This window comes from Chiloscyllium punctatum, chromosome 5 (genome assembly GCF_047496795.1).
Source record: "Chiloscyllium punctatum isolate Juve2018m chromosome 5, sChiPun1.3, whole genome shotgun sequence".
Taxonomy (NCBI): Eukaryota; Metazoa; Chordata; class Chondrichthyes; order Orectolobiformes; family Hemiscylliidae; genus Chiloscyllium; species Chiloscyllium punctatum.
In genome coordinates this window covers 58,469,678-58,496,526 of record NC_092743.1, presented here as the reverse complement: position 1 = coordinate 58,496,526, position 26,849 = coordinate 58,469,678, and the positions used below count along the sequence as shown (strand labels likewise).

At 37.3% G+C, this 26,849-nt stretch overlaps 1 protein-coding gene across 4 annotated transcripts; it reads left to right on the top strand.

The window, feature by feature from the left end:
- The first annotated feature begins 2,590 nt into the window (after positions 1 to 2,590).
- On the top strand, positions 2,591 to 26,833 carry adcyap1b (adenylate cyclase activating polypeptide 1b). 4 transcript variants are annotated; one of them, XM_072570389.1, is made up of 7 exons: positions 2,619 to 3,008; positions 3,244 to 3,351; positions 5,698 to 5,832; positions 6,264 to 6,371; positions 6,775 to 6,906; positions 7,336 to 7,456; positions 8,492 to 26,833. In XM_072570389.1, exons 2-7 carry the CDS (start codon positions 3,251 to 3,253, stop codon positions 8,498 to 8,500), a joined length of 606 nt encoding a protein of 201 aa, XP_072426490.1. In that variant the 5' UTR covers positions 2,619 to 3,008; positions 3,244 to 3,250; the 3' UTR covers positions 8,501 to 26,833. The 4 variants fall into 4 exon arrangements, with proteins under 4 accessions (XP_072426488.1, XP_072426490.1, XP_072426491.1 ...); XM_072570387.1 differs by having other exon boundaries at positions 2,591 to 3,008; positions 7,336 to 26,833; XM_072570390.1 differs by lacking the exons at positions 7,336 to 7,456; positions 8,492 to 26,833 and having other exon boundaries at positions 2,677 to 3,008; positions 6,775 to 7,095.
- Positions 26,834 to 26,849: the final 16 nt, after the last annotated feature.

Below are 26,849 nucleotides of genomic sequence, written 5' to 3'. Positions count from 1 at the left end.
GAGTCACCATTAATTCAAACATCAACTGGGACTGCAACTTCCTGGATAAACAGTTTAATTACCAAGACATATTATAGTCTAGATATTATGTGCAGAGTGGTTCCGTTCCTTATACCCCAAAGCCTTTTTCAGGCATTTGTCCCCTGTTTAATTAAGTGCAGCTGCGACAGCAATCAAGAAGCTCAATGAGGAAGCAGTCTACATGATTCGCATTTCAATCCAACCTGAACACCCTCCATCAGCGGCCTATGTAGATAACGCATCAACTTAAGGTGGTTTCTGCACGCACACTGCCAAATTGGTGATGTCGAAACCGAGGCAGATAACGGGCAGCCAGGAACTCCCTCCCTAACATCATCACAGGACAGTATCACCCCAGGGAAAGTAACAGTTCACTGAATGTGGACCATTACTAGTTGCTCAGGCAGTTGGAGATGGACGATAAACGCAGCCTTGCCACCAGCGGAATGAATAATCGAAAAAAAACTGCTACAGTACTAGAAACAAAAAAAAGTAAAACGCGCACAGGATTCTCATACACACGTCATCGTCCTTCAGAAACGAAGATTCTTTTCACCAAAATATCAAACAGTCAAAAAATCATACAAGAAATCCTTCTGTATAGTTCAACATATAAACAGAATAGGATGATGCATGATACCATATCTAGAAATGAATTTTACTGGAGACAAGTTGTGCTTTGTTATTTCAGTAAGAATGACTAATACGTCAGTACAAACCCATAAATACACGAGGCGATTCATAGACTTTTTCTTTGGACACACGGGGGAGCTCTGATCACGTCTTTTAATTTTTGAGATCCCTGGACGTGGGGGTGCGAACACTGTAGCAAATTTAAAACTAATCATCTCGTAATTGCTTTAGGGATGTGTACAGGAAATGCTAAATGATCATTCGTTGCCCCTCAAGACGCTGACAACGTACAGTAAATGTGCAAAAGGATTTATGAGAATCCTGACGTGCAGTTTGTGACTAAACCGTGCAATGTTGTATGTTGTAGATCGGCATGGGTTTGTTCATTCGGTTACATGACAGCGAACACAAGAGCACGTGCTTGACTTTTTAACTTGATTTTTGGTTGAAAAAGGGAAAACGAATGTGCTGGTTAAAATTACCTATCGGGTCCCGTGTGGGCGTCATGTTCCATTTATGGAGGCAGTATACAAAACATCTACACTTTAGCTCATTTATTATACATAAAATCAAGTTGCTGGTCTAAAGAAGTTGAAGAAATGTGAACACCTTCTGTGCCTGGTTTCAGTCATGTTGTGATTACTTTTTGTTCTTCCTCTATGCATTGGCAACATGAGATCAGTTGATACAAAGAACCAAACTGAATGACATCGCCTCCATCAGATTCTCATAAATGCAAGGTCAAATCACTAAAAGCATGTTTTATTTTAAAAGTGGTTTTCCTGGCGATCTGAAATAAATTAAAAAGCGACCTGTGGTTGAGGAAGTAACACTACAGCCGTGAGAGGTTGCCTTCAGAGAACTCTCCCGCAATGTACTTTGTGTGAAAAGTCAGCTTGGAAGAATAAAGAGCAGCATTTGTAAGGCTCCTGGTGATATGCACTTAGTCTGGAGGAATCTGGATCTGGAGGGCTGCTTTCATGTAATTCTGTCATTCCCATTGAGAGGCAAGACTTTCAGATTTGCATACATTCTGTGGAAATAAGATTTCAGGGCTTTGAAAAAACTAACCCCTCTTAGTGCACTCAACGCAAAATAAAAAGAGCCGGGGTTGTGATAACCCTGGGATTTACTGTTGAAATATGAACTATTGCAGTGCCATTATCTGGGTCCAAAAAGCTTCAGCTTTTGTTGAAGCGCTACACAGTAGTTGAAAAGGAAAGAAAAAGACTTTAAAGGTGGGATTGCAAATGTTCACTATTAAATATTTGGGCACATGGAAAGGTTGTCATCTTTGAACTAAAATGCTTCGGATGTCATCGTCCTGCAAGAGGGACGGCATGCCAATGGTTTTGCCTTTGGATAGCACCGAGGTGCTTGCTCCATGACCGTGTTGAAACTAGTTAGGCGCTAAACGCTACCTAACACTTGGAGTGCACTAACGAACAAGACCAGTCTCACAGAGAGGGAAATGGTGAACTGCAATCGTTAGGATTAGGTCTTTTGCCCGTTGGAATCACAGAGATTTCGGGAATTGCAATCAGACTATGTTGACACTATTCGCCGTTTATACCCGTGGTTGCTGTATCATGGTGACATCTTCGATAGATTGCAACGGTGTCATCCCGGACAACCCGAGTATTCCAGTCAGGCAACTCATCGATACCAATCAATACATGCACTTCATATTTCCAAAACTAACTCCCTATCCCCCCCCCCCCCCCGCCCCAACAAATTGCAGTTGAAGTCTATACTGCGTTATGTTTGCACCAAACGCTCTATTATCTGTTTCCCTTTACTTAGTTCGAGAGTGTTGAGTTATTGCCTTTGTTGAGCCGGGAATGCTAAAAAAAAGTAGTTTGAGAAACCCTGGCACAATAAGCAGCACAATCGAATGTTTAATTTGGTCTTAGTGTTGATGAGTGAGCTCTGTCTTTGGCCAGATAAACGATGAGAAAGAAAGATGTTATATTCCGGGAGGAATATCGCAAGCTGATGACGTCTGTTGGTGATACATGGTCTTAACGTGACTTGCACCGACTCTGTAAAGAAGGCAAGCAGTCTGATTCATGAATAAAAATCCGAGTGCAACTGTACAACAAACAATAGTTCATAAAAAAAGGCGAAGATGTAGACAAATGTTTACAAAGACATCTGTTGCTATGTGTATTTCAAATAGTGTTTGCAAAGATTTCTGATAATTGCATATATATATAATAGCGCGGAACGGTGAAAGGTTGAACAGCACTAGCATCTCAGCGACGCCTCAGTGAATTGCCGTGAGCAAGAATTTGATCAGATTCAGAACTAAACCTGGTCCAGATCGTGCACAACATTCAACCAACCTGCAAAAGGTAAGTGACAGCAAAGTTAGCCTTTGTGTAATCTGACTGCAAGGCGCTTTTGTTTTTAGTTAGCACAGGCTACTAGATCTAGAGACAAGCTGCATTTGTTTGGTAATGATATCTAATTTTCCAACTTTTTTATTTCCCTAATGCCAAGTTGAGACGCTCCTCCTGTTCATTCATTTAAAGAATCAAACGTGCATTTTGCTTTTTAGTTCTAAACTTTCGCAAATTCACTTTACAGATTAAGAATGCCTAACAAAGCGACGCTAGCATTTATGGTTGTGTATGGGATCATAATGCATTGCAATGTCTACGGTTCACCGACTGGAGTGAAGTATCCCGAATTCAGGTAGGGGTTTGACATTCTGTCATTCGCTGGAACGGACTTTGCCTTGCCCGCCTTTCTGATTTGGATCGTCTCTTTGTGACTTCGCTTTGTTTGATTTGCACTGTGTTTGTCTGCCGTCTGTGCGTTGCTCCTAACTGTTGAAGTGACTGCTTCCAGTGGCTTGGTCAGCCATCCATGTGGACACTCCTGACTTGTTGACACACCGGCATGTCCGGGAAGTCGATCCCGGGCGCCCCGCTCCGGCGATACCGCTCGATTCTGATCTCGCTCTTGTCTGGCGCAGCGTGGGATAGAGGAAGGGATGTGAGTGAAAGCGATGAGCAGAGACACAGGGAGAGAGAGAGAGTGTGATACTCCTAATTAGAAGGACAGAGAGCTTTAGTGCAGAGGAGCAGGGAAACGAACCAGAAACAAAATAGAAAGAGGAGAGAGGCGGAAACGTGGACAAGGAGATGTGAACGAGTCAGTCAGGGGCAGAGGGCCACATTCTTTCTTATTGTTTCTAAACCAACGTGTGAGGAAATCGAAGCAAAACCCTGGCAGCTGTTGGGTATTTTTTTTTGCCTTTCCACCCCCACCCCCAGAACAACGTTTTTTATAGCGGGTTTGTAATTCGTCTCCGAGTGGTGACAGAGACTAATACCAGCCTATCAGTCAAGTCATAACAAGGTATCGGGTCTCGGATACTATGGATGGCTTGTTTATTTAAGGGGGGAGGGGGGTGGGGGGCTGAAAGCCTAGAGCAGGCGTGGCGTCTCTTCGCTGTGATTAATGAGAGGTAAAAGAGAACGGTTAGCACTGACAGCAGACAGACAGAGTATTTTTTTCTCTCCCCGTGGCTACAGGAAGTGGAGTTATGTGGACGCCTGCTTGTTGGGACGGAGTTTAGAGTTTGTTTTTTATTTAAAAAATAGGTTTTTCTAGACAGAGCCGAATGGAAGTCCCCCGGAGAGTCGGTGTAAAAGCGCGTCAATTAGTGTCGCGGGGTGAGGAGGAGGAGGAAGGGGAGCCGGTGGGAAATGTTGCATAAGACCAGGAGCGGTTATTAGATGCAGACTTTAGAAAGCTAGGTTTTATAACCGACCCAGTCCAGGCCGAAATCTTTTTGTTTTTTAAAAGACGACTGTTTGAGGTCCTGCGTTTTTTGTTCTGACGTTTTGGAAGTTTACATTCTTTTTAGTAATTGTAATTATTTTATTGATCTTTGAAATGTATCAGAATCTAGAGCAAAGAATGTTGCCTGTCTGACAGAAAAGTTGCGTTTGCGTGATGATGGTAAATGACAACACGTTTGGTGCGTTGGCTCAGAAGGATACTTTAGCAAACCCTCCCAGAGCGGTTTGCACACTTCCAGGAAACGGGGCGGGACTGTGATAACTCATCCCGAAAGCTAAACAGTTGTTCTTGTAATCATCTGGGAGTTTAATGTAGTTATGGCTACTGGAATGCACATTCAATTGCTAAAATGTCGAACTTTCATCGCGTGGATGGTTGTGCGGATTGTGAAGGTAACTGGGATGATGGAAATGTTTGACTATTCTGAGCACTGTGGCCAGAGCGTCAGGAACAACTTGTCATTTGGCATTCTGTAATTTCACTCCTAGGAGGTGATTTTGTCCCTAACATCAAGGATAGTTCGTTATCTGAGCAGCAAACTTCCAGGGTTAGATGCTTGAACTGAACGTGGCAGTGAGGGGATTATCAAATGGCCATAACCATCACAGGCAGTGTGAAGTTGTTCATTTATTTTCTGAGCATTCTTTCCGCGGGGTTAAAATGCAGAGCCATAGTGATTTGACAGAGCTCTTTGTTAACCGGTTAAAGTGTTGAAATCAACCCCCCCCCACCCCAAAACCACCACCATCAATAAGACACCCGGTGTTATCCCCGGTCGGGGGGAGGAAGGGTGGTAGGGGGAGTCAACATTTTGAACTTTCATTTCAGCTCATCAGAGAAGCCGCCCAATGGCTTGGTATATGGTCAATTATTCAGGAACCATAGTCATCACGAACTCCCGTGAGAATAGGGCGATAGTGTACAATCCCAGAAAGATTCCTGTAGCGTCCCGGGATTTCCATTAGCAGGGCTATGAATTACTTATAGCAATGAAGAGCATCAAAACAAGTTGAACATCACTTGCGAATTAGCTCACGTCTGGCGTTGGTCTCGGTAGACTCTTCCATCGATGTCTCATCTCAATACTAAACAGAGCTCATCTAGGGCTATGGGAACGAAGTAAATCACAGGCTGAGAACAAAAGGGAACAAATACAGCAGCCGCTTCGCTCTTAGTTCATCATTTTATCAACTGGTGCGGACAGAATTTAATCTTTTCGTTCGTCTCCAGGGTTGAAGATGAAGCGTATGATGAAGAGGGAAACTCGCTACCGGACCTGACTTATCAAACTGATCGAAATGGCATCCGAATTCCTTCATCGGTCATTGACGATGTAAACACGTTATACTATCCACCGGAGAAAAGGTGATTTTTCTGTTGCTGTTGCTAAAATAACCCGCAGTCCTTGCCGGAACCGACAGCCATGTGCCGAATCTTTTGTATAGTTACTTCTCAAATGTTCCCTTTAGAAACAGGAGACTTTTTAATCCTCCTGAATTATTGAAGAACCTCGGAACGAGTAAAACACAACAGGGTAGCACAGACCGTGGGGTTATTTAAAACAGTGTAAATTTATGTTAATCAATTCAGTAATTACGATGCTACACCCGATGTCAAGAAGCAATATCAAGTAATTTAAAAATCTGTAATTTCTGTCAGTATTCAGTGAATAGAATGGAAATGCAGACTTTAGATGACATTATCAGCGAATCCTAAATCTTATTTTGACCAAATAATTTATTGGATGCAGTCAGGGATCACTGATTTCTTTTGTACATGGTCTTTGTGTATCACAGAACAGAAAGACACGCTGATGCGATACTTCATAAACGCCTAAGGGAATTGTTGGCACAGGAAATAACAAAAGAATTCGTTCACTCCCTCCTCCGTAAAAAGCGCGATGGGTAAGCTTTTAGTAGTTGTCCATAAAAACCTCGGTGTCCCAGTGAAGCATTGGATTCTTGTCTCAGACTTGATGCGTCGTCACGTCTATCTCGTTAATAATTTCCTTGGCCTCACTCTCCATTGTATCCTATAATCTGGTAAAACCGTATTGGATGGTCCTTGGGGAGTGGGACTGTTTACATTAGTTCAAGGACATAGCGTTCGTGAATGTAACCGGCCTTTGTGTGTTTTTGTAAACTGTCCAAAGTTATTAGCGCCTTTGAAAATGAAGTAACTATAAAGCATCATGTGTGCAATTCAAGGCGTCAGTTTAATCTAGTAGGCTGCGTTGTAATCTAGAAAGAGCTGTACGCATTGTTTGCCAAACGGTCTTGGAGTGTTGATTCTATTTTTTGTCTGCAGTGGCACCAGTGTTGAGAAGGATACAGAGCCCCTGTCAAAGCGGCATTCCGATGGCATCTTTACCGACAGCTACAGCCGTTACAGGAAACAGATGGCTGTCAAGAAATATCTGGCAGCCGTCCTGGGGAAAAGGTATAAACAAAGGGTTAAAAATAAAGGACGCCGAGTATTCTATTTGTAGCAATGAGTGAGCACCCACCGTACGTATACAGCCCTATCCAAGATTCGTTTCAAACGACTGAATAATCATCGCTCCTCTGTTATTTAAACATGTATTTATGTATGAAGTAAAGCCATTAAAAACGAATATTTTGATAAAAATATTGTTTTTTGTAAAACACTATAGGACGCACAGGTCTACTTTGTGGACGATTCATTTTTGGGTTATATATTACAGAGCAATTCATATAAAGTGTGCACAAGAACAATATCCGTGTGAGTGGTTGGTTTTATATGAAATACGTAGCTATAATCGGTGTAGGTATGTTGGGATATTGTTTCTGTTTGTGTGTACTGATTTCAAACTAAAATTAAAAGGTTAGTGTTTTTCATCCACAACAGCCCGGAAGATATTAATATTGACCACATTATCGACGACATAGGCATTGATGCTCTGCTTAGGCTGCTGGAAGGGGATTATGATATTGGTTTGGGAGAATTGCTGCAGCAGATCTCCTTGTCGGTGAGTTCCAGTATAGGCCGCTTTCACAAAAGACAAAATGCAAGTGGTGCCCGCATTACTAAACAACTTCTTAGTATTTACAATCGATTGCAAACTCACATGCCGTGTCTGGTCAGCAGCTTTAAAACAGCAGCGTTCAGTCTGGCACCAAGCTGCAGGTGTTGGGGTGGCGGGGGGTGGAATACGGGTTGCCTGCTATGCCGTGATGGATGACTCTGTTAAATGCTGGTTCTGCCGTTTGCTAATGATTGCAGACAGAAGAACATGCAAATCAGCAGTACACGAGCGCAAGAACCACATCTTAACACCCACATCATGCCCCGCAGACAAGTCCGAAAACTCCAAATGGATATAGATTTGGTTCTTAAAAGTTCCCAATCAATGGCATTGCAGTTGCAAGTGCCATGAACCACCTCCAAGGGAAACCAGTGAGACTTCCTGGGCAGTCTGACTGGGCAGCTTTGGTGCAAGACTGTGGCATCGTTAAAAAAAAAATGCTGCTTCCTTTAAAATGTTTAAACCCATGTGATCTGGCAATAAGGAAGGCGAGGGATCATTTTTATTCGAATGACATGACAAACCAATGGCGAACTGCTGACTGACCACGTTAAAATCGGTGATGAAAAAGGACAGAGTCTGGCTCTGCCCAATTACTAGGTTCAATGTAACGATATTGCGAGACGCGAGGTTTCATTTTAAAGTGACTGAACCAGGCATGTGAGTTTCTAACGTTCAAACCACATCTTGGCAAAACGCGAAACGGATTCCCCTTTGTAGAAAGGAACATAGTGCATTATTTCAAACTTGAAATAACTCGCAAACGCCCCGGCCCTGGAAGTCATTGCTTACTAACAAACGTGGTCGAGGACTTTAACGACGCGGTTTAATTTATCTGTAGAATTAAGAAAGAAACCAAACTAAACCCACGAAAGGCGTAAATTTTCAGGCATTTGGGGAAAATAGTCGTAGCTCATGGGCGTTTGGATCTCAGCCTGTCTGAACTCAATCTTATTTTAATTTTGCATTCTCCTCCAGGCAAATTGACCCAGGATGCAGCTTGCAGCTTTGGTGCCTTGATTCGTCATTTAAATCAACATGAATTACAGAGGGTTTCTTTTCTTTCCTTGTTTTATTTTTTAAAAAGCGGCCCTACATTGCTGCAACACATCAGCTTACATTTGAGCCTTTTTACAGCTCGCGGATCTCGTGCGGTCTGTCTTTGCAAGTTGTGAAGTTGGTGATTTGTGTATTGCGCTCAGTTGTGGCGTGCAGCCTTGTGCTCACATTCCTATTCTAGACGTTCTCATCAAACGCTGTGTTTCGTTAATGTACGCGTCACCAAGAGAGCTTGTGTAAACCATAGGGACACCAGATGCCTTACTAAACTTTACAAACTACAGACATTTGATCGATCTTGATTAACTTGATTAAACAGTAACAGAAACTGCAATTCTGGACATCTTTTCATTTGAGCAGTGGAGTAAATGAAGGAATCTAAACAAAATGAGGCAAGGTAGCTAGCTCTACTTCAGTCAGGAATTGATCGCTAATGTCAATCCAAACACTTTGTAAAGTCGACATCAATACACTTTTATACATATAATCTCGTCTAATCTTTGCATGCGCTGCAAGCAGATGTGGTCTGCTCAAACGAACGCGTCTAAACTATATTAATTCAAACTCATTCACATTCTGAGGGACCGAAATAAAAACATAAACATTTCAAATAAAAGTATACATATATATACTTTCATATATTTCATGGACGGCAAGATATCATGATCACGACATGAGGGCATCCTGGTGTACACAGAAGTCAATCGGAAGTTAAAACATCACGAAAATTACCTTCCAACTAACCAGAAAGTCCCACGTTACATAGCGAGTGACTACATCAGATAATTGTGATTGGTTTCAAATTAACCCGCCCGCACGGCCAGCCCTCACCTTCAACTCTCACTCTGACACGTGGCAACACCATGGGAAGCAATAGGCATGTGAGGTCATACAACAGGAAACGGGAGGCTTTGCTGGGTTTTACACTGACCATTTGCACCTCCCACCTTCCTCAACGACACCTTAATCAGAGGTCAAATACTGCGGTGGTCATTCTTTGTTAAGGTGCACCAGTTCCCAAGACAGTTTAAGTCAAGTTCAATGTTCCCCCAAAACTCTTCCCGGTTCAAGACAGCGAATGGGCTAGCCACAGATTTCTCCACATCTAATATATAACAGTACCTGTTAAAACATTAAGATCCGTCTGAAATTTAACCAAATAGACTCTCACTCATTTAATAATACCTACTGGTGCCTATAGTCTCAACACTAACCAAAGTATGAGTAAGGAAAATCCGTTCAATCGATGCAACCCTTGTATTGCGACCCTTCAAGCTAAGCTGCAGAATTCAATCTTCTGCTCTGTAACATTCCACCATTACAATATTGAACATTAATTTCTTCCACATCTTAATTGAGGCACAAGGAGGCGAGAAATGATTTCCATGGTATAAATAGGAAAAAGACTGCGGAAAATACTCATGTGGAATAGATTAAAACAAACTCAGACCAAACTACAATGTTGGCAAAGAACATTTGCCTCCTCACCCCTCCTCCAAAACCCGAACCAACCTTTAATTAATGTTAACATTTAACTGGCGTTTGAGAGCAAGGTTTTGGGGCTTTGTTCAATATCGAGGTATAACCTTCCTGCTTTCCTGGGTGAAACAAGCTGCATAGCTCTGGTCTCCCAGCTCCAACTCAGTAAGACTGGTCTCATAACACTGGGACCAGACTTTAGTCAAGGTGTGGAGTAAATTGCAACTGATGGACCCCAGGCACATTCCTTGCTGTGCTTTTTATTTTAATTAATGAGGTCTAAGTTTTTTGCATATGCAAAATATCTCCAGGTTGATTTTTAATTATATCAGTTCTGTCAGAACATGATAATGATTTCAGCATAAATTTAATAAAATGCCCAAGTTGAACATGCTTGTCCCCTGAGTGGACATTGATGAGGTCTAATATGATGCTCAAGTGCCATAAGTTGTTGTTCTAGAGGTGACTTTCCATGTTGAATGTGTGTAGGGATCATAACGGAATCTGATTGGCATCATTCTATCACTATCACATTGATGTGCAGTGAAAAATACCTTGATAAAGCATAAGTGTAATAGAAGATTGGTGAGGCCTCTTCTGAAATACTGTTTACATTTATGGTTGTCCTGTTACAGGAAAGATATTATTAAGCTGGAGAGGGCTCAGAGAAGACTTACCAGGATACTGTTGGGAATGAAGGGTTTTTGTTTGAAAGAGAGGCTGGATAGGCTGGGGCACTTTTCTCTGGACTGTAGGAGATTGAGGGGTGACCATATAGAGGCTTATAAAATCATAAGGGGTATAAAAAAGGTGAATGGCGGGTATCTTTTCCCTAGATTTGGGGACTTCAAGACTGGGGGGCATATTTTTAAGCAGAGAGGAGAAATAAAAAAGACATGGGCAACTTTTTTACACAGTGGTTCGTATGTGGAATGAACATTCAGAGGAAGTGCTGGATACAGGTCCAGTTAGAACATTTAAAAGACATTTAGATATGTACATGAATAAGAAATGTTTGTATGGAGGTGTGCCACAAGCAGGCAGGTGGGCTAGTTTTGTTTCAGATTATGTTCGGTATGGACTGGTTGGACCAAAGGGTCAGTTTCCGTGCTATATGACTCTATGACTCTAGGGGGCATAGCTCTAAATTAAGGGGTGGTAGGTATAAGACAGATGTTAGGGGTAGATTCTTTACTCAGCGAGTCGTGGGTTCATGGAATGCCCTGCCAGTAGCAGTGGTGGACCCTCCCTCTTTATGGGCATTTAAACGGGCATTGGATAGGCATATGGAGGATAGTGGGCTAGTGTAGGTTAGGTGGTCTTGGATCGGCACAACATTGAGGGCCAAAGGGCCTGTACTGCGCTGTATTTTTTTCTATGTTTCTATGACCCTGTCGCATTAACAAACTTTTGAACAATGGTGTAGAGAAAGAACAGATGAATTTAGCAAATTATGTTAGTTTTCAAAAAGCCAGCAAGATAGGCTGAATATCCTTTCCATTGCTGTATGATTGGCACTTAAGAAGTGGAAGTAGTCAATTCAGTCCCTTGAGCCTGTTTTGCTAATGGTTTAATGATAAACAAAAGCATAAAAAGAATGATCAGAATGTGATTCAAACTGCAAGTTCAGCAGGAAACCACAAACATTTCTGTCAATACTGCACACAAATTCACTGAAAAAAGTGGTTTTCTTCTAACTTAAAATTTGCCACAAATTTTACCTTTTAACTTCAGCTTAAATCACTGAAAACATTGATATTCATCTCAGGACAGAACCTATTCATGTTCGTCAGTGCTAGTGTTAGTTTCTGTGATACTCTGTTAAGTGACAGAGGATCTGTGGACACATTAAATTGACTTGTAATTGATCCAGATTAGCATTTCTGCATTGATGCATATCCAGAATTCCTTCACATAAACATAAAATCAGTATTAGTAAGACAGCACATTATATAAAAGTTTCCAGGTGAGTTTGGGTAAATGATATTATCACCATATTTGTAAACCATTTTTTTAATGGAGGAAAAGCTGGCAGGATGTGCTTTGTTCCAACTTTAAGGATATTTAATAATATTTAAAATGTTTTTCTTATGGTAGCAATTTCCTAAGTTGACTATGACAATTTCAACTGTGACTTGACAATGATGGTTTCAAGCCCAGATTATGCTGGGATTCTATCGGTAACGAGTGTACCTGCCTTAATAATCTTTAAATGATCTCCTCCCTTTAGGTATATAAAATGGGCTGAGAAAATGTCAGATTATTGGTCTGACTGCTGAGTTATGTTATTGTTCTTTCATTGATGCAATTCATTTTGAAAGTGTAACAATGCAGAAAATGATAATTTTCAAAATAATTAGCAAATTGTCTCCATTGACAACCCAGTTGCAATAAGAATAACTGCAGAACTTGAAGCCTTTAGAAAGAGAAACAGGAATTGCTGGAAAAACTCAATAGGTCTGGCAATATCTGTGGAGAGAAAGCAGAATTAAGGAAGCAGAGTCCATTCTGAAGAAGGGTCACTGGACCAAAAACATTAACTATGGTATCCAGTTCTGATCTCCCTGCTATAGGAAAGATGTTGTTAAACTTGAAAAGGTTCAGAAAAGCCAGGGTTGGAGGGTTTGAGCTATAGGGAGAGGCTGAATAGGCTGGGGGTGTTTTCCATGGAGTGTCAGTAGCTGAGGGATGACTTTATAGAGGTTTATAAAATCATGAGGGGAATGGATAGAGTAAATAGACAAGGTCCTTTCCCTGGAGTGGGGGAGAGATTTAGGGTGAGAGGGGAAAAATTTAAAATGGACCTAAGGGGAAACATTTTCACGTAAAGCACGATGCGTATATGGAACGAGTTGCCAGAGGAAGTGATGGAGGCTGTTACAATTATGACATTAAAAGACATCTGGATGGGCATGTGAATTGGAGAGAAATGGGCCAAGTGCTTGCAAATGGGCCTAGATTAGGTTAGGATGTCTGGTCGGCATGGACGAGTTGGACTGAAGGATCTGTTTCCATGCTGTACATCTCAATGATTCTATGACACCATGCTTTCTCTCCACAGATGCTGCCAGTCCTGCTGAGCTTTTCCAGCAATTTGTGTCTTTGCTTCTGATTTTCAGCATTCACAGTTCTTTGTTTTTGAAAATTCTATATATGCAGATCATCCTTTTCTTCAACATATTCTTTCCCATTGTAAAACCATTACCTTCCCATATTAGAATTATAATAAATACCTGGTTTGTTGAAAATCATAAATTATATGAAAAATGTCGAAACAATTTCATCAGAATTCAATTTTTGTTCTCTTTGCCATTCTGTTGTCGATATTTGACTGCAAGAGTTCATTACTAGCATTTTACATGCCTTAATAATGTTTGAAAAAGTAAAATTAATTCTAATATTTTGTTATTTTAAACAACTGTATACTCTAAAAAGGCAGAACTTGGAAAGTGTAACAATCCTTCAAGGATTAGGGAAAGTAGAAAACAGTTGATGGACAGTAAAAGATAGGTTTAAGGGTTTGAAATATCCACAAAGACAGAACTAGATACACAGCAGGGAAAGAAAAAAAAAGAGAAGCAAAAAGTTAAGAAAAATGGTTGAAAACATATTTCTTAATATCTGACATGCTCAAAATAGGATCATAAAGAATAAATATGAAATCGAACATTGCTGAAACCAATCATGTTTTGTCGAAGGTTTTCATCTTGCACTCATCAAGAATTATACCAAAGTAAAGGGAAAAACAGCATTTTTACTATCATACTGTATGAGAAGAGAGTATTCATTGGTTAGCAAACAGATTGTTTAGTACAGACACTACCACTGAGAACATACCAGATAATGATGGTTGATGGTTAACTGCTAAGCTGTACCTTTCAGTTGATCAGGCAAGTAGTGGTCTTTGTGAAACCTCTATTTTCAAAAAATATAAACAGTTGAAAATCATTATTATTGACTTATGATACCATTCTTTCCTTCTACATTTTGAAATATTTTTGTCTCAACAGTGAGTCCAGATGATGGTATGTAAAATGGTGATATAAAAAGTCCCGAAAATATTGAAAATCTGAGTTAAAAACAGAAAAAGTGTTGAAATGCACAGTAGGTCAGGTAGCATCTGGTAAGTTAACATTTTGAGTCTGATTGCTGTGTGCATTTCCAACATTTAATTATTTATTTTATATCTGGTAGTATTTTATAACATTCTTACCAATGTGAATGAACTGAGAAGTCATTGATTGACTTTAATCACATTTGATAACATAATAGTTAGGTAAATGTTTGAACAGTAGAAGCTGAAAGAAATTATGAATTAAATTTAAATGATCAGAAAATAAAATATGCTGGATCATGTTCCTTAAAAGTCTATTTAGAAGGCCATTTTGTTTACAGTAATAGAGTGTAGATTTAAAAATTCATGGAACTTTGTCAAAACTTGTTGATGTCCTCAAATTGAAGTTATGGAAAATAGTGTTGAAGAATGCAAAAAGATCACAGATGATCATAGATAAACAAGTACATCAGGAAACAATTTACCTGATGCAGATTATGTTTTTGAGCTGTAACTGCAGTAACTGACCAGCCTTTGCAGCATGAATACCCACAGTGGGATGAAGCCATTCAGTGGGCACTAATTGTCCAATTAAGGATCTCAATTGGTATCAGAATGAGAACACCATCCATGTGAAGGTGATGGGGTTTCCACCTTCCATCCTGAGTAATTGCCCTCCACCTTCAAATCCACCTCAAGGGAGGGCAATAACTTTTACCCAGCAACTGTAAACTTGTCAGATAAAATGGCTAGTGTGTATACGATTGTATTCTACATTTCAGTGCATGTAAACCGTTGTTGTGACATAGTTATGGAATTTCCCATTATTTACCAGTTCAGATCAGTGTTATTGCTAATGTGATTAATTCCTCCAGAGGTACAGTGCAGTACAGATTCATAGAATGTCATCAAGGTTCCGGTGGTTAGATCATGAGTAAAAAGCAGAAAAACAAAGCTTATATTCCCCAGAATATAAAAAAAAGATTGTGATTTTTGGGTATGAAGTGTAGAATAATGTAGATAGAGAGAAACATTAACTGTTGATGTCGGCAGGCCATTCAGGAGAGAAGTTAGGAAAAACATCTTCATACAAGAGGTAGTAGAAATGTGGAACTCTTACCTCCCCACAAAAAGTAAAGGATGAATGATCAATTAATAATTTTAATTCTGAACCCAATATATTTTTCTAACCAAGGGTATTAAGGATGTGGAAGCAAGAGAGTTAAGTCATGAGGATACATATCAGCCACAAACCTCATTGTATGGCGCAATGGACTATGTCTGTTCCTATCTTCCTAGTTTAGTATAATTGATGATGCTCCTCTGCTCAGTGTTTAAACAAGGTTATTCAAGAAAATAATAAAGAAAGAAAAATTAATATACTAAGATAAACAACTCTCTTTGACTTTGATGATTTGAGCAACGTATAATTTGGACTTATCCACATATTTTTCTTTTTGTTGTCAACATGATATAAACACTTATGGAATCATAAAAGTCTTTAATGCAGTATAATAGGTCATCACTTATTCAAAACATTCTTTGCTAATAGCATTAGTAACAAGAAAGTATGCCACCACTAACAAGTCTGAATAGGCACTTTTCAGTGATTATGTTGAAAAACCTTTTGGCTGGTCGCGGTTGACCTGTACTATACTCTTAAAACAGAATCTTAAAACAGCTCTTTGCCAAGCTTCACTTATGTATATGCAATTTAAACATAAACTAGACTCTAAATGCATGCACATTTGGCATCTACTTGGCATCTATAAATCTCTTGACTGTAATATTTGAGGCTTATGTTATTATTGTGCTGTTACCAATAAATTACAAACAAGAATAGTTTTCACTATTAAAGATCTACCATTGTATAGTTTTCAATTAGATATAAACTTCAAGTATGAATTTTCTAAGGGTTTGGGCTATATGCCACAATGAAAGATCTGTCTTGTTATTGCAGGTTTGTGATTTCTAGATGGTGGTAAGCAATATTTTCTTCCATCCCAGAAATAAGGCAATGGCATGGTTAAAAATATTCTTCAATTTTGCTAAATATAATAATGATCTACGTAGAGCATTGTGAAATTTTCATAAAGGTGTAAATTTTTTTTAACCAGCATTGGCAAAACTAAATTGAGTTTCCCACATTAACAGTTTTCTATCAAGATATAAATAGCTTGGAACATCACTGAATTGCTGAGAAAGTTTGAATTAAATTCAGGACTAATTTGGAACAGCAGGATCCCACAAGTTAAGATATGCAGTAGGAATTTTTTTTATTGCAAAGATCACTGGAGCTGGCTAAGGGTGAGGGGTATCTGATTTGAAAATTTCCATGTGGCTACCAACAAGTTTTATAGAACTGCTTTTTCTTTTTATAACTTGAAAAAGAACAATGTCCAGGTTTTTGCTAAATGTTTTCATTGATAACAATAGGCAACATTCTAATCAATAAGCTTTTACAGATTTGCAACTCATGAAAGTTGAAACGCAAGGCTAAAATAGTGTTGATCCATTCTAAATCAATAGCCGACTAATATTAATTCAGATCCCTCACACTTCCCAGCTCTGGAACATCCAAAGGTAAATTTCCTTAAAGGTATCATTACTATTCTTAACAAACAAAAATATTTGAAGATTTATATAGGGAGACACAAAAACAATTTATGACTATTAATCATAGCACTTTTTGTCAATTTGATTTCCTAAATGTGGTGTTAATGGAAAAGTTCTCTCTTTAACAGTAGTTTTTGTTGATTTATTAACCAGAGTACCTAAAGTTTACAGTGCAGTACATCATCATTTGAGTTGCTTCAGGCTTCAATAATGATATCCAACTATAATTGATATCTAAATTACAATTTTAATGCTTCTGCTTTTTCTAAATATATACATACAATGAAGAATGCATCAGCCGAAGCAAACAGCTATCATGAATTCCAGTGTTAAATGTTTTGTTTAGAAGCTGTGCTATCAAGAAATATAACTAGACAGCTCATCAGTGTGAACAATAATCGTAATTAGTTGATGCCAGATGTTATATTTTGTACTATTACTCTACATCTTAAGATTCATAAGTTACATTGCTACAGCAATTGTGGACAAAGTGTTACTGATGGCCACATTTTACATGTAGAGTGTTTCACTATCAATATTGATGGCTAGTGTATTTTGCTGAACAGCAAAAATGATTGAGTCTTTAGCGTTTTTAGTGCTTGTAATAAGCTTGAATGACATAACATTATTTAATACAACAATCATTTTTAGCTAGTGGTATATAAAGAACCATGAAACTACTGCCTTTACAATGTTACAGCTAAGTGATTCTCAGCCACAGTCATTACTCAATAAGCTAGCTGCATATTGTTACAGTGTAAGTATGTGCATAGTTAAAAGAAACACAATAGAACAAATACTGTTTGAAGAATTTTCTCTAATAGGTAATTTATGCAATTACTTTTGCATCTCTAGGAAGCAGATATACATATGACGGCAGAAATGGCAGGATAACTCAGGTGTCATTTTCACAGTGCAACTTTCTAGCTTGCTACTACATGAAGATTGAGATTAGCTCTTGGGGCCAGTCTTGACCTGATGGGACTTCACACAGTCAGGACATACTTTGAAGTAGAATTAAGTTTAATCGGTTCCTGAGGCAACTCAGTAGACCACAAGGAAAATTTGTAAATTAACTGATAGTAGAAAGCCAAATTCTTGCCCATTGGCTACTAATATTATAATTTACATGTCATTAGGAAGTGATTATGTGGCACAAGTGTGACTGCCAGCAGTATAATTAAAGTCTCTTGTTGTAATGTCAAGGGACCATGTATGCACAGTATTTTTACCTTTTTAATGTTAAAATCTTGACCCATAGGTCATCAAACTGATACAAAATATGCAATAATGCACTTTGAAATTGGAGCTATGATTTAACACTGTTGTGTTTATAAATAGCAGTTGGATTTTATAATTCAATCTCAAATGTGATTGAATGAGATGTTTACATATGATTCATTACAATTTAGAATAGTGTTATTGCAAAGAGTCTGCTGCATCTGACGTTTCAGGTTGGTATTATTCTGAAAGGTTTAGTTGAATCAGTAGGAAAACATATTTACAGGTTTATTCAAAATTGTGTTGACATAAGAAATACTGCTCATTCATCAAGTATGTCTTAACTCTGTACAACTGAATGGTAATAATGTAGACTTTAAATAAATAGAAAATCCGTAAAATTAATTTTGAATTATTGCTCTTCCATGTGCACAATTAGATTGATATGCTACTTAATACTGAAAAAAAGCTTATTGATTTGTATATAAATCCCTGTTAGAATACTAATCAATCCAAAATGCCAAATTTTAATTTATTGACCAAATCAAATTCAACTCTATGTGCACTGGCTACTAAAAAATACGCAACCTCTACCTTTTCACCTGTCGTTATTCTCTTGTCATTCACTATTTAAGTTTTGTCATAAATAAAACTTAAAACATACGTATGTGTTCTGTGTACATGCTTGATCTCCTACTCTGTTCCTTCTTTCAACCTTCTTCACTCTAGTCTGTCTGCTTTTAATGTGGTTTTCACTTTACATTCACCAATTTCCATTAATTTGCAAAGTTCATACGGCTACTTTTATGTTTTCATGGAAACCCTGTGGCAGAATTAGAACATTTGTTAGAAATTAAATAATTTTGGCCCTTACCCCCACTGTTCTGATTTATGTACGAAACAAGTAACATTTCCCACAGAATTAACTATTGCTGTAATATTCAAATATGATCAATCATATTATTGTCTATGTTCTATGTATGTTAAGGTGATATGAAATAATGTGGGCCTTTTCTGATACATCCTATGTACTTTAATTAATAGCAGCTTAATGGAACTTGAATTGTAAACTCAGAATTCTGACCACCAGCAAATGTGAAGTGATGAAATAACATCTACATATTCTATTAAGTCACCTTTTTGATAATTCAGAACTTGAAACATGACTTTCATCTTTCAAATAAGAAGTTAAACTAAAGCTTCATCTTAACTTTCAGTTGGATGTAAAATATTCCTTGGTACAACATGGTAAAGAGTTGTATATTTTTCCTGGTGTTCTACCTAATGATTATGCCATCTGAAACCTCTAAAACTAATTATTTGGTCACTTATGCTATTTGTCACTTGTGGGAGACTGCTGTGTTCAAAGTGGCTGGCACATTTTTTTATATTTCAACAATGACTACATTTCACAATGTCCTCAATTCAGCTGTTAGAGTCTCAGAATGTTTCACACCAAAGGTAACTGGAAAAGTTGGGAAATTTCAGTGTGCTGCAATTCATGATTATTACTATAACTAGCTGACTAATCTGATAGTGATTATGGACAGTGAGTATAAAATGGAGAATGATTGATTGCTGAATGCCTGTTGCTAAACTGCAATATGATCAAAGGGATTGAATGATACAATAATCTACAAACGTAGAAAGCCCAACGAGTGTTTTATTGGTTTAAGCACACTTCTCAGGTATTATACATTGTTTCATCTTTTTAACCCACTTCAATTTCTGTCATGAAATACTTACAGAGATATAATAGAGAGTTCTGTTGCTTATCAGGAATGTGTATTGAAATATTGCATACTTCCCAGTGCCTGATATTATTCTACTCATCTTAATGAATGGAAAATTTCAGACTGCAGGCCTCAATTTCCTATGTTCAGGGAACATCCAAGTGGAAAAATCTCCTCATTTTGCGAGACATAAGTGACAATAATGCTAAGTGGTGAGAAAGAAATATTTTGTTCTATGTGAAACCGTGTGCTGGATGATAAATTCACCAAGGCAAATTACCCAGCTGGGAGCTGTGGTTGAAAGCTGTGAATGTCAGTTGGCCTATGACGCTGCAGTGGTGAATTTCTCACTTCAACTCCCTGCAAACCTGACTCTCCACTCAGAGTGCTGTACTGGTGAGTTTACCTTTGTACTTTACAAAGCTATAATGACCCTATTTATTATTTGAATGCGACAGTGTCATGCAAGTAATAAAAAAAAGAAGGCAATGAAAAAAGCAAAGCTGAAGCAGCCGATTTAACAATCAGAGCCTTGGGTTACATCCTTGGGTTAAGCCGTAACCTTACTGGGGTGGATTTGATCAACATCCTGCTGGGGTGCAAGATCATTAAATATAAATCAAAGACCAATGTGCTATTTAGTTGATTAGAGTCTGTGTTTATTTGTGAGGGGTTTAAAAGCAAGCTCAGATCCAACTGTAAAGATTGTTTCCTATCAGATTACAATTCCTGTTACTGTAATCTAGATCACTAAAGTTTGCAAACATTCTTATATCTGTACCATTCAGTTTATGAAACTGGCCTGAAATGTCTTTTCTACATCTGTGAGGTGAAGGATGCTAATTAACATAAAGTTTGGGAAGTAGTGGAGAATTAGAAGCCCAAGAAGGAGCTCATTGGCAGAATGAGACATTGCAATATTTCATGAGTGATTGTTATGCTTTAGTTTTCATAATTACATTTGGAATCAAAAAAAGGTGACAGATAATGATAGGGATAATGAAGACATAGTGTCGGAATGGAGAAGGGAGAATATCCAGAGGAAAATTCAGTAAAGCTAATTTTGGTTTGACTTGCTACGTAAATCACAAAATGGAGGTCCCATCAACCTTTGCAAGTATTGTTAATTTTTTTTATTGCTTTCTTACATTTGGGTGGCTTGAGGAAAGAAAAGACAAAAAATGAAAAGATGAAGTGAAAAGTTTATGAAAAATGAAATGAAAATATGGTGAGGGATTAACAGCAATGGAGATATGAATGGAGGAGTGCAAATGGTAAAGAGAGGTTGTGTAAATCTGTGGATCAGAAGGAAACACACATGGTTGGAGAGACAGATTTTGGAGTAGATCAAAATGGGGAAATAGTTTGTATTTTATGATTAGACGAGGTATAGCAACATACAACAGTGATAAAAGTTATGGGACAGACCCAAGGCCATGGACAGTTGCTTACATCTTCTTAGTAAATTCCATTTTAACCACTGATATTGAATTTTTGATAATACAAATTCTGAAAGTTTGCATTTTGTGAGAGGAACGGGTTATAGGAGATATGACATTAGACTATGTATTAGCACAATAAGAAGTATCAGGAAAACAACTGCAATGTTTTTTAAAATCTATATTGTGCAAGGACACAGAAGGATGTTACAAGTTTTTCAGACAATTGCAGGACTTCAGTGAGTATTAATTATTGGAAACACAGTCAGGAATAGATAAATTTAAATGACTAAGAAAGCAGTAACGCAGTTTTTGCAAAATGATGGAATTTATTTGAACTATGAAGTCATGTTAATCACCTTAGGTTTGCTTACTACCTTAAAGATACTGATAGATTCAAGCTTTTGTTATTAAAGTCCTTGAGTTGTTCAAAACTACATTTTTAAAAAAATAAAGAGCTGTGATATAAGTGTAGTAAGTATCAAATGTTTATTGATCAATAACCAGAATTTATTTTGTTATGCTTTAATGTTTGAATATTATAATTAATTTAAGTTTGAAAATATTAGTCAAAGGCAAAAAAAGCAAATATATGATATAGCGTTGCATGATTGATGCTAGACTATTAATATGATATCATTTTGTATCAGGATGTGAACTGTTGCTTATTTGGTAGCATTCTTGCCTGAGTCATAGGGTTGTAGGTTAAAATCTCACTCCTGGATTTGAACATAAAAGTCAAGGCTTACGCTCCAGTGCAATACTGAGGGAATTGTGCACTGTTGAAAGTACTGCTTTCAGATTAGATACTAGACTGAGGTTCTGTCTGTAATCACAAGTAGGCATATGGATAGAGGAAGAATGTATGTGTTTTCCATGGTGGCTTGGTCAATACTCTAATAGGAGTAGAAGGGTAAATGCAGCAAGGATGTTCCTATGACTGGGGAGTCCAGGACCAGGGGTCACAGTCCAGCGATACATAGTAGGCCATTTTGGACTGAGATAAGGAGAATTTTTTTCACCCAGAGAGTAGTGAACCTGTAGAATTTTCTGCCTTAGTAAGTGGTTAAGGCCAAAACATTGAATGTTTTCAGAAGGAATTAGTTATTGTTTTTAGCGCTAAAGGGTCAAAGAACAGGGGGAGAAAGTAGGAACAGGGAATGCAGTTGGATGACCATATTCAATTGTGGAGCAGGCTCAAAAGGTTCAATGGCTGACCCATGCCTCTTATTTTCTATGTTTATTTACTTTTTCCTCAATCAACTCCACAAATTTAGATTGCTGGTCAATAACAGATTACCATTTGTAGGCACTTGCTTTTCTTGGAACTGTGCACAATGACTGCCGAGTTTCCAGCATTACAACAGTGTCAATGTTTCAAACGTACTTCATGGTTTGGAATGCACTATGTTCATAAAAGGTGCTATATAAATGTGAGATATTATTCTGTTTAATTTAAAAACTGTCTATTCTCAACAAAGTGGAATTAAGTTCAAACATTTTTGTAAGACTAAGCAGTGTGCTCAGCTGAGAACACTGCAGTTTCACAAAACATGTGATTTCTTTCAATTTTTCATGAAGGGCCATTATTAATTATAGCAATGAAATTAAACAGAGGAATATTAGAAATCACTAATTATAAAAATACTCTCCTTCATAGTACTTGTTCAAGAGTCCAAGTAGAAAAAAAATAGAACAGTTTTCTGGGTTCATCATGGATTATAACATACATTTGACTTACTTGTGTTTCTAACTGCACTGCTCCCCTTCAAAAATCTACAATTTTTGTACCTGTCACATGTATATGGTTATGTGTTACCGTTATCATTCTTGCCCTTTCTTCTATAATATTTCTTCAGTGTTTGTTGCAGGACTGTGAAAAAATAATGCTTAAACAAACATTGCAAGTTTCGTAAAATAAATTACCAGGCAGTTTTAGAGGCAGTCCATTTCTGGAAATAAAATCATAGTAGGCGTTGCTGATACTTTTCAAATGAAGAATACAGAATAGGCATCTTCAGTCTAATGGCCCAGAATGATTCGGTATGCATTTTTCAACATATTAAATTGCAGGTGATGTGTTTAACTTAGTCATTAAGTTTCTAGGTTCAATTGATATTCACAACTTTGTAGTTTTGCTGGAGCTCCACTAATTCATCCACAGAAGCAGGAAAGTCTTTTATCCTGTTTGAGAAATAGAGGCAGAAACATTTTGATGTAAACAAGCATATTACGTATGCTAGAATTAAGAGTTCATTGTGGATTGATTCTATATAACCATATCCCACTCTTGGAATTGTCCCCAACTGTGTTACTCAAGAATTTAGGGGTTGTGCTAAAATTAAATGCTCCACTGTAATGCTAATGGATGCTGTTGGAGAGGCCACTGTTTGGATGAAGTAGTAAACTGATGAGCCATCTGTCCTGAAACAGTTTGCTGGCACTTTTAAAAAATAAAGCAGGAAAGTTCTTCCAAATGACCTGGTGAAAACTTATCTCTCAACTATCTCTCTACAAAAAGAGATTATCTGGACATTATCATATTGTCATTTTATGGACTTTGCATTGTGCAAGTTCCTTGCATGAGGAATAAATATTGATATAGACTCAGGCTGTTTCTGAAATGTAAAAAGGGTTGCCCTGTTTCCTACATTACAGCTGTGAGTGTGCTTCCAAAGTACTTTATTGGCTGTAGAATGCATTGGGACATCATTAGACCTTGAAAAGAATATAAATGCAAGGCTTCCTTTATCCATTGAATCTTCAAAACATAACACCTATACCTATTAGTTAGGTTTCACAATTTGACTATGGAAGTGATAACCTTATTTCTAATGCACTACAGTTCTCAATGGCAGTTTAGATGTTTTTATCACAGAGTACATGTTTTTAACATGTTTTAATTTTAAAACCAACATATATTGTTTTGGCATTTTCTGATATTACCATATTTATGTACATCATAATTGTTAATTATGTAATGAATAGACAATTATGAGTAATCTCTAGCTATAGATATTCACTATAACTATTACTTCCAGGAAAATAGAGTAGAATTGTCTTGATTAATTCTGTATGTTGCATTGTAAAGCTTTAACTTCACTAACCATAATTCATCCAAGTTACACTCTGACAGTTTATACAATCCATCTGAATATATTGCAACAGATATTTCTATCTTGCAATCATTTGTACACCAATTATTACTGAAATAACATGTTCAGTTTTCAATAGAGGGTGATTAAAATAAACCAAACTATTTGGTCTAAGTTACAATAGAAATGGATGGAGCATCAGGGAAGCAACTGGAGCATGCATTTGTGCAAAATATTGTTTGCATCTGTTGGCACTTTAATTGCCCATTAAATAGCATGTGTATGAAAGTAATTATTATAAATTTAACATCATGATCCTTCTTTAACAACATTTCAGTTTCCAAGAGAAAAGAAAACCCTAAAATTTGAACTTAAAATATGTTGATCTGTAATAAATTAATTTTAAAAGAATTTCAGTAAGTTATGTTTATTAAACAAGTATTTTGTGATGGACCAGTTATAAACATTGTAGTAACTCCTGAACAAATCTTCTATGGAACCTTACCACAGTGTTCCTTAAAACAAAAACTAATATTATAGTGCCTTGTGCTACCAAATATGTATAACATTTTATAGATATTGTACTGTAATATTTAGAACTCATGCCAAAGAGAGGGTTCTACAAGAGCTATAGCTTCATTTAGTCAAGAGATGTAAAATACTGAAAGTGAAGCTATTAATTTTATGAAAGGAGGGAATGGCAGAAACTGATTTGAAGTTACCCTGTGGTTAAATTTTCTCAGAAGATTGATTTTGACATCCAAGTTCAGCCCACTTTTTACATAAGACAAGGTATGATGAGTTGAACTGGAAATTTGTACATTAACTGAGTTAACTAAGTAGGAATTGAACTTACAAGGTACTGTAAGTAGTTCAAAGGTAATGATACCTTGAAAATGTTTAGTGCTTCCCCAAAAGGTAGATGATAGGAATAGAGATAGAGAAAACAGTTGCCTGTACATAAACAATATTCATGGACCATGTATGGTTGCAGGTCAGTAAGAATGTCGGTCAGTTTGCCTTAACTATACACAAATCAAATGTCAGAAGACTGGCCTTTGCTTTTATTGCCATGCTATACCTCACATCACACTTCCTTATTAGAGCCTATTAGAGCCAAGCTATGGTGTGCTAAAATAATCTTTTGTGAGCTGAGCTGGGACTATCAAAACCGGTATACCCATCATGACATATTTGGATCTGGGATTCCTCAAAGGTGAAGGATGGTAAATGGAAATAAAGCTTCAACATTATCTTCAAATAAGACAATCGTATTGGATGGTGCCTTTTATATTCAATTGTATTTTTACATTATGTAATATGTAGATAAAACAGTTGAGTATAAAATTATTAGTTTTGCCTTTTTTTGTAATTGGTTATAGAACTACTGCCCAATATAAGGCTAAATTGCACAAAACAGCTGAACTATCAGCTGGAGAAGGTTTTAAGTTTGCAGGAATTAAAACTTGAGAGGAAGCCTATTTTACAATATCCCTGGCAAAACACCTCACAAATGTGTATTGAAATTAATGTTCATTAAGCTGGTGAAGCAATTACTTTTGCTTGATGGCATGAATGAGCAAAGCTTAGTATTCAGATCTAAATGCACAGGAGGTTTTATGCCAATTTGTGGAATTGCACTCATTGAATTGTTGAATTCATGATGAAAGGCATGGAAAAGGGGAATATAATCATAAATTGCCAAAAACACGAAACATTTGCCAGACATATATTTACAAGGCTTTGTATGACATAATGTAATTATTTTAATGCTGAATTGATTAAATAGATTGGATGTATTCCAGTAATAAAATGGCTTGTATGAATGGACTGTGTAGCCAATGGGCTAAATGGTCATTTTTCATTATACGCTTTCTTATGTTACGATGATGTAGGATGATCCATTTGGTACAATACCTTCCTGTAGTTCACTCATTTTTGAATGTTCAACTGTTTAAAATGTAATTTTTATCAAGGCAAACTCTATGCTAGAAACTAGTTTCATAAGCAAAATAAGGCAGATTTATTGGGCTGCATGTCATATAAAAACAATTTGCATGCTTAGTGCTCACACAACCATATCTAATGGCATTGCCTGGAGGAGTTGTACTCTGAGGTATTAAATAGTGAATTTAATACAATATGTTGCTTCTCACAAACAATCTGTTACAAATTGATTCTATGCTATACCAAGCAAAGAATCATTACAATCCTGTTTTGTTCTTTTCCCTAATTCTTGGGATGTAAATTGAAGCAGTTGCGTTTCACTTTGACAAAGTAAATGATCTATGATAGCAATCCCCTTGCCATGTCTGCATCACATCAATGTCTTAAGGAAGTTAACTCGATAATTCCTAAAATATTAAATTTGGATAAATTCATAAAAACTGATATGCAAATCTCCTAAGTTAAGGTATTTGATGCATGAGAAATATTTCAAATGCATATAGATCTATATATAATTTCTTTGAAATGGGACCTGTTTATGCTTTATTGTTGCATTATTTGCTGTTTGAAATGCTCAATCTGTCTGTGACAACATTAAAGATGCTTTATCTTCAATTTATTTAGTTATTTATAACAATGGGTTTTTGCTATATGCAGTCTTACAATTTGTATTCCAACACCAGTTCTGTCTTT

Bases quoted from the DNA above. Each gene is read 5' to 3' on its own strand.
- adcyap1b (XM_072570387.1), top strand. From the start codon at position 3,251: ATGCCTAACAAAGCGACGCTAGCATTTATGGTTGTGTATGGGATCATA. The intron at 3,352-5,697 runs GTAGGGGTTTGA...GTTCGTCTCCAG, and splicing joins GTGAAGTATCCCGAATTCAG to GGTTGAAGATGAAGCGTATG. The intron at 6,907-7,335 runs GTATAAACAAAG...CATCCACAACAG, and splicing joins GCAGCCGTCCTGGGGAAAAG to CCCGGAAGATATTAATATTG.